At 38.9% G+C, this 11,832-nt stretch overlaps 1 protein-coding gene across 3 annotated transcripts in view; it reads right to left on the bottom strand.

Annotated features, from left to right (window-relative positions):
- Positions 1 to 405: 405 nt before the first annotated feature.
- MTOR (mechanistic target of rapamycin kinase) overlaps positions 406 to 11,832 on the bottom strand; it is a 73,366-nt gene continuing 61,939 nt past the window's right edge. For 2 of the 3 annotated variants that reach the window (XM_074558318.1, XM_074558321.1), the window contains 17 exons: positions 11,329 to 11,427; positions 10,679 to 10,801; positions 9,730 to 9,912; positions 8,998 to 9,132; positions 8,542 to 8,716; positions 7,816 to 7,951; positions 6,998 to 7,145; positions 5,829 to 5,951; positions 5,524 to 5,606; positions 4,584 to 4,656; positions 3,964 to 4,038; positions 3,341 to 3,476; positions 2,968 to 3,033; positions 2,756 to 2,836; positions 2,402 to 2,482; positions 1,872 to 1,977; positions 406 to 1,384 (listed from right to left, as the gene is read on the bottom strand). In XM_074558318.1, the coding sequence (XP_074414419.1) occupies positions 1,369 to 1,384; positions 1,872 to 1,977; positions 2,402 to 2,482; positions 2,756 to 2,836; positions 2,968 to 3,033; positions 3,341 to 3,476; positions 3,964 to 4,038; positions 4,584 to 4,656; positions 5,524 to 5,606; positions 5,829 to 5,951; positions 6,998 to 7,145; positions 7,816 to 7,951; positions 8,542 to 8,716; positions 8,998 to 9,132; positions 9,730 to 9,912; positions 10,679 to 10,801; positions 11,329 to 11,427 (1,839 nt within the window). In that variant the 3' untranslated portion in view covers positions 406 to 1,368. The remainder of the gene's footprint in view (positions 1,385 to 1,871; positions 1,978 to 2,401; positions 2,483 to 2,755; positions 2,837 to 2,967; positions 3,034 to 3,340; positions 3,477 to 3,963; positions 4,039 to 4,583; positions 4,657 to 5,523; positions 5,607 to 5,828; positions 5,952 to 6,997; positions 7,146 to 7,815; positions 7,952 to 8,541; positions 8,717 to 8,997; positions 9,133 to 9,729; positions 9,913 to 10,678; positions 10,802 to 11,328; positions 11,428 to 11,832) is intronic. The other variant, XM_074558319.1, reaches the window with a different exon arrangement.

Here is an 11,832-nt window from a genome sequence, read left to right as displayed (position 1 = left end):
CACACCAATGCCCAGAAAGGGGCAAGGGCCAATACCCAAATTTGTGATTGCCACCTCCCATTTCCCATTTTTGCAGTGCAGCATTTGCACAAGCAGCTGGGGAAGCCCAGGGAATCCCGTCCAACACATGCTGTGAACCTGAGCCCAAGGAAACTGATGTTCTTATCACACAGATGGCATCACATCTTCTGGAAAGCAAAAATTTAGGGGTTGCACAGTCACAGTTTGTTTATACAACTGACAGACTTCATTCAGCTGCTGTCAGAAGGGAAATAAAGCAAATGACACAAACTGATGCACAAAAAGACAAATCAATGGCAACAGGAACCTTAAAAAAAATTGTAATCTGCTTCCCTGTCCCTGCCTAAGAAAGACTTAGGAATAAACAAAAACACAGCCAAAGTGTTAACATTTTGATGTAATTTATTGGCACAAAAATATGCAAATACAACATGGCATCTAAACATGGCTACTCTGTTGTATTTTGTGCATTGTTTTTAATATTTTTAATTCATAAATCATAACTTCACCTTCAACCTCATGTTTAATAGCCATTATTTTCTGTTTCAAGTTACAACCAGTTCTCCCCCATCTGCCTCCTGTGCCAAACCCAAACTTTCCCTAGTTACTTCCCAACACTGCTTTTTAACCCAGACACTGCAGGAGGCTCCTAAGTGGTTTATTTGTACCCTGCAACCAATGTGCCACCGACCACTCTGCACAGAGGCACCCCAACTTTGCTCAGGCTCAAGGTTTTCAAATCTTGGATGTGCTCAAAACCCTGATCTAGTCAGAAACACAAATCCTGAACTAGTGTTATGAGCAGAGAGACGATTTTCAATTTTGGGCCAAGAATCAAGTTTGAAAACAAGGTACAGGAGGAAACAATGGTAAAATTCTACTTATCTCTCTTTCCAGTTATGCAGCTCCCCCCAAACCTAAATGAAGCCTCCTGCACAAGCGCATGTAGCTCACTGCACCCACATCAACAGGAATGACCAGGGCAATAATTAATCTGCAAGTTACTTAGTTACATTGCAAAGTGAGTGAAAACCCGTATAGTTATTTTCAATGGATCTCCAGTTCCCCAAAGACAAAGTGGAACCATAGACATCTGTGGTACAATCAGTCTTCACTGTCCTGGAAACCCAAATCAAGTGTTTTGTTTCAGACAGCTTGTTTTTCCAACAGCAGCTATACATTGGCTTACACCAACTTTTAATATACAATAACTCTTTTCATTTACATTTAAAAATATTTGACAAAGGCTGTATTTCAGTCCAACGTTCCATTCGTGTTTGTAGAAGAGCAAGTTTGGAGTGAAAAAGCCTCCAGAATAAAAGGCTGTGCATACTCTGGAATCTCCTGTTACCAGAAAGGACACCTAAAGAAAATAAAGATATTGTAATGAAGTTGACTTGCATGTAGTTTCACAAAGACAACACTGAGAAGGACTGAAATTCTATACAGACTAGGCACCATTTGAGCACAGGCAAAGTTGCCAGGTGATCTTTATCACTTTTAAACATTAGCAAGAAAGATTTATTTCCTTAAGCATAGTTCTAAGTTATCTAACTCTCAAAATGACACTAGATCATCTCTGTTTTATCCTTTAGTGTAGCTGAAAGCACTGACCACCACATTCCTTATTTCAAACATTTAAAATGTAAAATCCTTGTCACTGCTTATAACAACAAATTTCCTAGAGACTGTCAATATCTATTGCCATGGGCTTGCAGAATCTACCAGATCAGATGCAGGATGTGCTGTGGCTCCTACAAATAAACTGCTCCAGTGAGGTTCTCTTTAGCAGGTCCCTGCTCAGACTGTTCCAGAGGAGTTTTGCCAGGTTAGCTGAGTGACAAACTCACCATCCAATGTAGCACTGGCACAGGTTCTCATGAGAAGTTGCTTGTTTGATGAGCAGTTCTACTTGTGTGGGTACATCAAGGGTTTCGTCATGAGAGAAGTCCCGACCTTTGAAATTAAAGGATGAAAAAAACCACAAAAGGAGTCACAAATCTTGGTTCTAATTCCTTCAAGTACATTTTCTGCCAGGTGGGGAGAATTTTCTTATAAACTTTAAAAGTGTAAAATTTTGCAACCAAATGCTGCAAACTATGAAGCCAGGACAGTAGAAAATCAACTTTCACTAACCAGCTAATACATGCAAAATATTAAGTCTTTGTAGTTACAAACACCTCTGTACTTTTCAGTTCAAACTTATTTGCATCTAAATGCAGGCACAGTACTTAGGTTTTGGACAAAACCAGGAAAATGGCCTCATCCACTTAATCAGAATATGCTAAATTAAAGGTTTAATACAAAATACAAACACTAAGGACAGTGCTGATCCATCACTTTTTTGGTTTCTTTTATATAAACAAAACCAAACACTCACCAGTGAGCTTATCTCGAACCCTGTTGATGATCTGAATTGCCTTCTTATTTAGAGCTTCTGGCTTCACCAGACCATCTCCTACTAAAGGAGAGAAACAGGACACAGAATAAGCACTTGATCTGAGCAATAAAAGCATTTGTACTGCTGTTAGATGTGTCCTTTCCAAACACTATTTTGAGAGCAAACCTAGATGCATTTTCTACAGATGCAACTCTTTGTGGGAGCTGAGAACACAGATCATTTTTATGCTGACAAAAGACTGTCCCATCTCACATATTTGCATTTGGATCATGATGAAATTTTCTGATCTAAGAGCAGTTTCTGGATCAATATAGAAACAACAATGAAACTCACTGAAGGAATGGATGGATTCAGGCACTGTGGTTCCAGTTTTTTTATGGGATGTCTCACCCAATTCCACACTGTCCAACATTTCTATTGAAAACAACATGAAAACAACAAATCATAAATGTGAAGCTGAAAAATTCTTCTGGAAACATTAGCAAGGCTGCTAATCAGCTCATTTGAAAAGCATATTTGTGACATCTTCCATCTTTTCTACTCACCTACTGACTGACTGGTTGAGTAGGAGTCTGTTCTTGTTCGGGAGCGCTTATTGCCCTTTGTGTTTGCTGCAAGAAAACAAGGAGTTGGAAAGGATGAACTGGACTTTCAGTGTTTCAGAGCAAATTTGTCCACAAAAAATACAGATATGGTTGCCTTTTTCCTTCTCCAGATTTGATGTCACCTGAAAATAATTCCCATCTCCTGATCACTGCTGTCATTTCATATTAAAATCCCTAAAACTGTGTGCACACAGCAATAGCACATGCAAACTAGGAGTTAGATCAGACTGCTTGAAAACACACAGGATTTCAGGCTTCTGGATTTCTTGTATGCATATTCTCTTGCTGTCAGTATTTTATCAGAATCACTTACTGTCCATCAATCTCCAGTTCAACAAGGGATCATAGACAAAGGCCTCCAGCACAGCCATGACGCTGTCCTTGTGCTCACGCAGCACCTCCATCACTGTGTGACACGTGATCCTATAGTTCCCATCGAGGCCTGTCACCTTTGCAAGGAAAAGAAATCAATCAACCTCTTTGTTCACTCTGCAAGTACAACCCCAACCCTCAGGGAGCAGGAAGTAGCTTTGAACTGGAGTTGTCCATGCTTTGTTCATTAATAGAACAAGACATATATTAATTACAAACTAAGAAGCTCTCTTCTCCATGAGCATGATCTTTATAAAGTACCATGCAAGTGACTGTGTCTGCTTGATAGAAACAGCTGTTTGAAATGGGGAAACTAAGGAAGGCCTAAGAAATTGGAGGAATTTCAGGTAGTTTAATTTCTAACTAAGAAGTTGCTTTGCACTGTAATGTACTGCAGATATCACAAGTGATGTTTCAACTCACAGAAAACCAAGCTGAAATATTAACACCTCAGGTTCTTAAGGAGTGGTAAAGTTTAGCCACAACAAAAAAACCATGAGAAACTGAGAAATGGTTGCCATTTTCCCTAAGAACAGTCCCCTCCAAATCAGAGGGAATTCTTACCTCCATAGCATTTGTCAGCATCCTTGTTAATCTAAATGGAATCTTCTCAGGGAACTTTTCTCTTGTCATTGCAACCTAAACACATGATGAGGGAGAACAAGTAAATTAATAGCTAACTTAATTTTAAAAAGTTATTAAAAATTAACTTTTAACCTAACCCAGCATTAAGATCCTAGTATTAAGTACTGGGATATTTTTGCTACAATCTTTAAGGTTTTATTCCAAATAGGAAATGAAGTCACAGTTTTATGTTCCTCAGTTTTCACAAATTACTCGGAGAAGCTGGATGATAAATTTGATAACAAAGGAAAAAACTCAGGTGCCCAGCAACACAGACTGCCTATCAGCAGCTTAAATTGCTCCAAGAAATGTCATGGAAGTGAAACACTTCCATGAAATTTCCATTAACACTTCTTTGCTTGTACCAGTGGTCAGCTAATCCCCATGACATGCTTATGAGATAAAGTGTTTTTATTTTATAGGAGGCTCAAAAGAGATTCAAAGGATTTGCCCAGGATCAGACTCCAAGGTCAGTTTGTCCTGGTTTATAGAATGATTTCTGTTCCACCAGAAAATGTGAAATATTACTGAAAATGTCATGTCCAAATACACAGGCTTACCTCAAAACAGTCCCCAAAGTCGATATGCAGGATCTTCCCACTCAGTCGGTCTAACATCAGATTGGAAGGGTGTCTGTGGTGAAGGAGTGGGAGAAAAACCAGACCATCAGTGACAGACCATTACAAAAACCCAAAGTAAACCACAGCAGCTTCAATATATTTATCTTCATGAACAAGAACAGCCAGTGGTAGCTTGCTTGTCTGAGATCTTCAATCTCAGCATGACCAGGAAACTTTCCTGACAGTGTGTTTTGTAATTATCTCTCACAAGTAAGATATTTTCTCATCTTGGAAGATAAATAACCTCCTGAACAAGAATGATCACTGCATTTCTTGGATATGAATGTTTATTTTTCAGTTAGAATAATTTTTTCCACTTGTTTTATGCTTTTTCTTTTTTTAAGTGTAGATAAATATAATGCATTATGCTGCACTTGAAGTAACACAAATTCTTTTACCAGCAACAGAGAAGAAAATCAATCCAGACTAGCTAAAACTACAGTGCTCAATTCATGCTTACATCTTCCAATTTTGTCTTAATTCAATTTTCAAAGGTTTATAACTTCATCTTAGAGACTTTAAATCAAATATACATTGTTTTTAAAAGTATTTTTGGAAGTTATATTGTTAATAAAATGGATGGAGAAAGATTTCCCATTCTGTGAAAGGGCAAAATTAGAACTTGTGGTCCTTAATGTAGTTCCATGTGTATTCATTTCAAAAAGGAAGAAGGTCTTGTACTCAAGATACACAAACTGCATCTCATACCTGCAGTGCTGAAAATAACACTAAAATAATAATTAAGACCTAAAAGTTGGTATCGCTACAACTCAGCAGAAACCACAATGGAAGATGTTATCACAAGAACAGATTCAGGAATGAACTGATGCCTTCACAATCTGTGCTTTTAAATAAAAGAAACCTTTACAGCTTTACTTACCTGTCCCCAAGGCCCAAAATGTACCCAACCATTGACATCACAGCCAGTGAACGGGTGTAATTTGTTCTTCTGTCAAACCATACCTACAAGTGGAGAAAAAATAGAAATAAAATATAAAAAACCCAAAATAAATACAAAATAAAAATAAATAAAATATAATTAAAAAATACAAAAAATAATAAAAAAAAATACATGTTCTGCAGTGATACAGCTGGGGTTTAGGATAAATAAACTCCCATGTCTCACTTATTCTGCAGAGAAGATAATTACACACTGCTGTTTGCCAGTTCTTGTGCTGCACTCACCTCTGAGCTTGGACTCTTCAACCACAGCAGTTTGGCAAGGTCATCCCCAGCTGTGTTGTTGACAGCATGTTCAAATACTTCTACTTTCTGCATCAGAGTCAGGTGGTCATAGTCTGGAGCCATCTGTAATTCAGAAGTGACATTCAGCAAGTTAAAAAGCCACCTCCAGTGGCTTCTGGTTGTACTGTGAGAAACACAGTCATCATAAATAATTTCATTTCAAGTTTATACTTAAATTATTTGTAGAGTGACCAGTATGTTTCAAATACATCAAGATAATCACACAACAGTGAAGAATTGTTTTTAAATGGGATGGCAAATGGTTTAGCACCCACAAAGTCAGTAGCCCATAGCCTGTTGGAGATTTTTTCAGGGATGGCCTAGAAGGCAGCTGTGGGGGACAGGTTCTCACAGCCTGTTTCTGTGAATAGCAGAGGTTCTCAGGTTATTTTTAATTACAAGTAAAGGTGACAAACATGAAGGCCTTGAGAGCCTTGCACATCAGAGTTCTCAGACAGCTTTCTCATAACAAGTGGATGTTCTATCTTTGGCTGTTTTGGGAAAGCAAGAATAATTTTGAGAACCCAAATCTTGGTATTGGAAACATAAGGAGGGGTTGGTATGTTATCTCTGACCTGTTGTGAGCTCAGATTTTGCAATATGCATGAACTTGATTAACACTGTTATAAAAGGTGCCTGATTGGTGAATAAAGGGGAGTCGATGCTGACCAATGCCAGGTGGGTCGTCTCCCTCCGACTTCAATAACAGCCCTGTTTAACTAAAAAACTGCACAGGTAAGTATTTTTCAAAAAACCATTATCCAAATAAGTGTTTTGGGCTGGAAAACCCTTTCCTTTTTGGCAGGAAATTTCAAATTTTCTGGTATTGTTCAGTTTCTCCAATCTGTCCAATTTTGGTCCTGCTGCTTAGACACAATGTTTGTAATTCCAGCAGCACAGCACCTTGTATGAAACACACCACAGCCATGCAAAATTCCCAACACACATCACTTACCAAATGGCAACAACTTGTGCTCACTAACTCTCATCTAAATATGTTTTATTTATTGTAACAATCAGAAAAGAGGCAGGGGAAGAAGCCTTGCATAGTTTTCCTTCACTAAGACACTGGTGGGCTCTAAGGATGGACCAGAGCCTTTGCTCCTTACCCTGAGCATGATGCGGTGCTCGATGTTGAGCAGGATCTTTTTCTTCTCCCTGTAGTCCCGGATGAGAGCGTGCAGGGTGTCACAGTGGGGCACCCAGCCAATCAAGCCTGAATTTGTAGACAGTGGAATGACAGCATATCTCTGGATGCTGTGGGAAAAAATAGAAAATCACAGCTCAAATTGTTGTAGATTGTAACTTAATATTCGAGATGCTTAAAACAACTACTGTTAAATCTGATTCTGGTTCAAATTGTCAAATGTTGCTCTGCTTGTCTTTTCAAAGAGACTTCAAACATCTATTTTGCACAGATTGTTGCCAGGTAATCTACAGACAAGCTCAAAGCTTATGTGGTTTTCACTGAAAGGCTGCTTTCAGAAGGTACATGCTAAGTCACCCACAATGATCTGTTATTTGAACATGATATTTGATGTGCTCTTGCTTGAAAGAAGAAAATTCTTGCAGAATTGCACTCAGTGACCCTTCACCAAGCTATTTAGTGACTATAATAAAAATCTTTGGCAAAACCCCATTCTCAGTCTCCTAGGCAGTGCTCAAGGTGTCTTGAAATAGGCATTGCTTCAAAGACCATAACAATTTACAAGACAGCACTTCAATTAAATAAAATAAACAATCTCCTGATACATTTCCTCCATGTTTGAATTCTATGAACGCTGGTTTTCTTTTCAATTAACTTAATTCCAAGATTTGCCATTTCCTCCTAAATCCACTGCTTGTGCCAAAGTTTACTTGCAAAGCTGCCCCTGTGTAAGGAGTCACAAATGCAGAAGCATTTTCAGTGATCACACAGAGCACACACCTGAGGTTTTTACGAAGAGAAGTTGGGTCATTTGCTAACAGAGTGTTGACCAACCCAAAAAGCTGCATCACTCGTTCATCTTGGCGAAGGTCTTCGTGGCCTTTCAGAAGGAATACAAACTCATGGCCATTGCTTCCTGCAAAAGAATTAGTGCACAAAAGTTTATTCACATTGAATAAACTGACAGGAATAAACACACATGCACCCAAAAGTGGAAAGTGTGGCAGTCAGACTGTGATGGTGTTCACAGGGGTCGGAGGATGAGGGAAGAGACTCCATGTTTCAGAAAGCTTGATTCATTATTTTATGATATATATTGTATTAAGACTAAAAGAATAGAAGAAACCATTTCATCAGAAGGCTGGCTAAGAATAGAAAAAGAAAGAATGAATAACAAAGGTTTGTGTCTAGGACAGAGAGTCTGAGCCAGCTGTGATTGGCCATTAATTAGAAACAACCAACATGGGCCAATCCCAGATGCACCTGTTGCATTCCACAGCAGCAGATAATCAATGTTTACATTTTGTTCCTGAGGCCTCTCAGCTTCTCAGGAGAAAAAATCCTAAGGAAAGGATTTTTCAGAAAATACCATGGCTACATCTGACCGATTAAGAAAAACTTCACCTGAAAGGAAAGGTTGTACAGGTTTTACCAGGTAAACATATAATTGGACCTAAGAGCAACAACTCTAAATACTGGAATAGCAAAGTGAAAACTCTCTCTTACCCATTAATGTCAGCTTCCTGGGTCTCTGCTTGGAGGTGATGACCTGCAGTGAGGGAGCGATGGACTGGATCCGGATGATGGGCTGGTTGGGGTCGTACGTTCCTGGCACTGCCAACTCCAGATCCCGGCACATCAAGAGTTTTGGTGACACATACTGCAGCTCCAAGGAAGTGAGCTACCAAAACCAAAAGAAATACAACCCCCTAGAATTTTAGTTCAATCTCACAGGAGCATCTGAAGTGTTCATGCTGTCAAGGGACCTAAAACAGTTCAGGCTGTGACCAATACTTGGGGTACTTGCAGGAATTGCATAAACACCAAAATTGCAGCAAGCCCTATGCAGTTATTTCCAGAATACCTAATTAGTGAGTTTGAATAACAGAAAACATAAAGCAAAGGTTGGTATTGACAACTTGCACTGTAAAGACAAATAAAAGATCTGAATCTCCCCCTCACCTGTGGCAGCTGCTTTGAGATCCGACGGAACACGTGGTAATAGAGATCCCAAGCCTGAGTCAGGTCTTTGACATTTCCTGATTTCATATACTTCCTGCACCACTCCTGAGCTTCCATGAGATCTCTGCCATAGGCCTAGGGATTCAAACAACAGAAAAATTAATTTCAACAGACTGTAGTGTGACAGGTGGAGACCACTTAACACCTACAAAGAGCATCAGAGTCTCTTTTCAAATTGCACTACAAGTACTTGATCTCACATTTTTATAGCAGATCAGAATTTTATAGCATTTTTTATAGCAGATCCAGAAATTCCTGGATCCAAGATTTGCATTGAATTTATCAAACAACATTGCTCACAAGTAGACTTCATTATAGGAGGAACTGAATGCTTAGAATCACTCTTTAACAGTAGGCTTACAAGCTCAGTGAATTCTGTTATCTGTGCCAGTGCTTTCAGTGAACAAAGCAGAATTATTAACAGCAAAGCAGTCATTGTTTTATAGTCCCTATCACACACCCTGCCTATACAAGACTCCAGGGCAATTTGGACTATCATGGCCTCTTATAGTCACCAAAAGTGACACAGATCTGAAGATAAAGATTTCATTTCAATAATGAAATCTGCAACTAACATAATGAGCCCCAAGAGATTCACTTTTTGTGTTAAATGGCAAAGGTTCTTGTAACACAGCTGTTCCTGCAGAACACCTCTGGGCCATTTGCTGATACCTGATTGAAGGATGTCTCCTTTAAAGTCTGAGGCCCTCTCTCCATCATGGCATGAAGTGGTTCCAGCACCTCAAACATTCCCTTTACATTCCTTTCTCCAAAATACAGACGAGATGCTTCTTCCAACCCTTCATGCCACATCTCATGCCACAGGATGGCCACACGAATCAGCTCTTCACTCACCTGTTTTAGACAGAAAAAAAGATTAAACATCTAAAGAAAATCCCTGTGAGTGGGTCCTGACTTAAAATTGCAAAACTCCTCTCTTCTCTAATGCTATGAAATATTTGCTCCTGGAAGCCAGAGGGAGCTACAAGAACTACCATGGTGATGGCACATTTTTTCTGTAAGAAGTTAACCCTGCTTTTCTCACCTGATTTGTTACCTTTGAAATTTTCTACAACCATAGTGATGGCACTTTTTTCTGTAAGAAGCTAACCAGGCTTTTCTCACCTTATTTGTTACCTTTGAAATTTTCTACAACCATGGTGATGGCACATTTTTTCTGTAATAAGCTAACCAGGCTTTTCTCACCTTATTTGTTACCTTTGAAATTTTCTACATGCTTGTGCAGCTTGGCCTGAAAGCATTATTTTTCATTTATTCATAAAAATCTTTATCAAATTAATTACATTACTCTTTCTATGCTATGCTCAGTAAGTTTTGTTTCTACTTCCCATTAAGCAAAACCACCTCTTTATGGAACAAAGATTTTTCATGTATTTCTTCTCTAAATTTATTCATAAGGAAGCACAAAAACACAGTGTGTAAATTATTGTAAAATGGAAGCATTCTCTGGAAATTACATGGATACTGTAACTTCTAACAGTAGCAAATATCCCAAATTAATTATTCTTGATGAGAATCAACAATGAATGGTCATTTTGAGTTACTATAATTGACTTCCTCCATCCAACATAACACATTTAAAGCTACACTGAGCACTCACCATCATTGCCTGCTGCACCAGAGTGTTGCTGTGCTCACACATATTTTTCAAGATCTTATTTGCAGCATTGTGCCGAGCAGTAGTCGTGGATTTAGAAGCCACAGTCAAAGGATAAATCAAAGCCTGCAAGGGACAGCAACCAATAATACTTTAGAATCCCAAAGAACAGCTACATAAATAATTAGCAAAGCATTAACATCAGCCTTAGGAATCAACAGGAGGAAGCAAGCTTGCTTCTGAAAAGCAGTGATAGGAATTTACTACTGAAATTCTTCTGATCCAACAACAGGCTGTCAAGACTTTAATTCACTGAATAGCAGAACGACATTAAGAGCCTCTTTCAAACTAGAAGAACAAAAATAGGTCATAAGATTTTGTGATATTCCACACTGTGGAAAGAAATTTAGATAAAACCTGTGAGGAAGGTTCTTAGACATTTAAGGTGATTTGCACTGCCCAGCAGACATTAAGTTACATTAGACAAAGGGTCTTCCAGGCTGCATAGCTCATTCACCTCCTTCCCTTTTCATGTGAAGTGCTGAGGTGAAAGCAGCAGCAGCAGCAACACAAACTGTCCCCATCCTCACTGCCACACTTGCTGTGACCCCTGTGCAGCACTGTGAGAATTGGTGTGCTGACCCCCGGCTCACCTGCGGGTGGTAGCGCCCGATGTCCGTCAGCAGCTGGTGGATGAGCCGCCCCACCAGCGGCCGGGGGGTGTCAATCCTGGCGATCAGCTGGGGGATAACCTGCCAGCAAGGAGAGGAAAAGAAACACTGCTGTCTACAGCGTCTGCAGGCAACGAGGGGGATGTAGTATTTGTGTCTGTAGCATTTCTGTCTATAGAATTTCTGTCTACAGAATTTCCAGCTTATAGTATTTCCCTGATGAGGGGGAGAGAATGATGAGGAGGACTCCATTGATATCAAAAGGCTAATTAATTACTTTATTATACTATATTATTCTATACTATATTACACTATATACTTTATTATACTATATTATTCTGTCCTATGTAGTGTATAGAATAATCGAGTATATTAAAGTATATAGTCTAATATAGTATAGAATAATATAGTATAATAAAGGAATTATATATTACATAAAAATATAATTACTTTACTATAATGATTTAGTATGATAAATTTAGTATA

This window comes from Zonotrichia albicollis, chromosome 25, assembly GCF_047830755.1.
Source record: "Zonotrichia albicollis isolate bZonAlb1 chromosome 25, bZonAlb1.hap1, whole genome shotgun sequence".
NCBI lineage: Eukaryota > Metazoa > Chordata > Aves > Passeriformes > Passerellidae > Zonotrichia > Zonotrichia albicollis.
The sequence above is the reverse complement of the archived record's forward strand: the minus strand, read 5'-3'. Positions and strand labels throughout refer to the sequence as shown.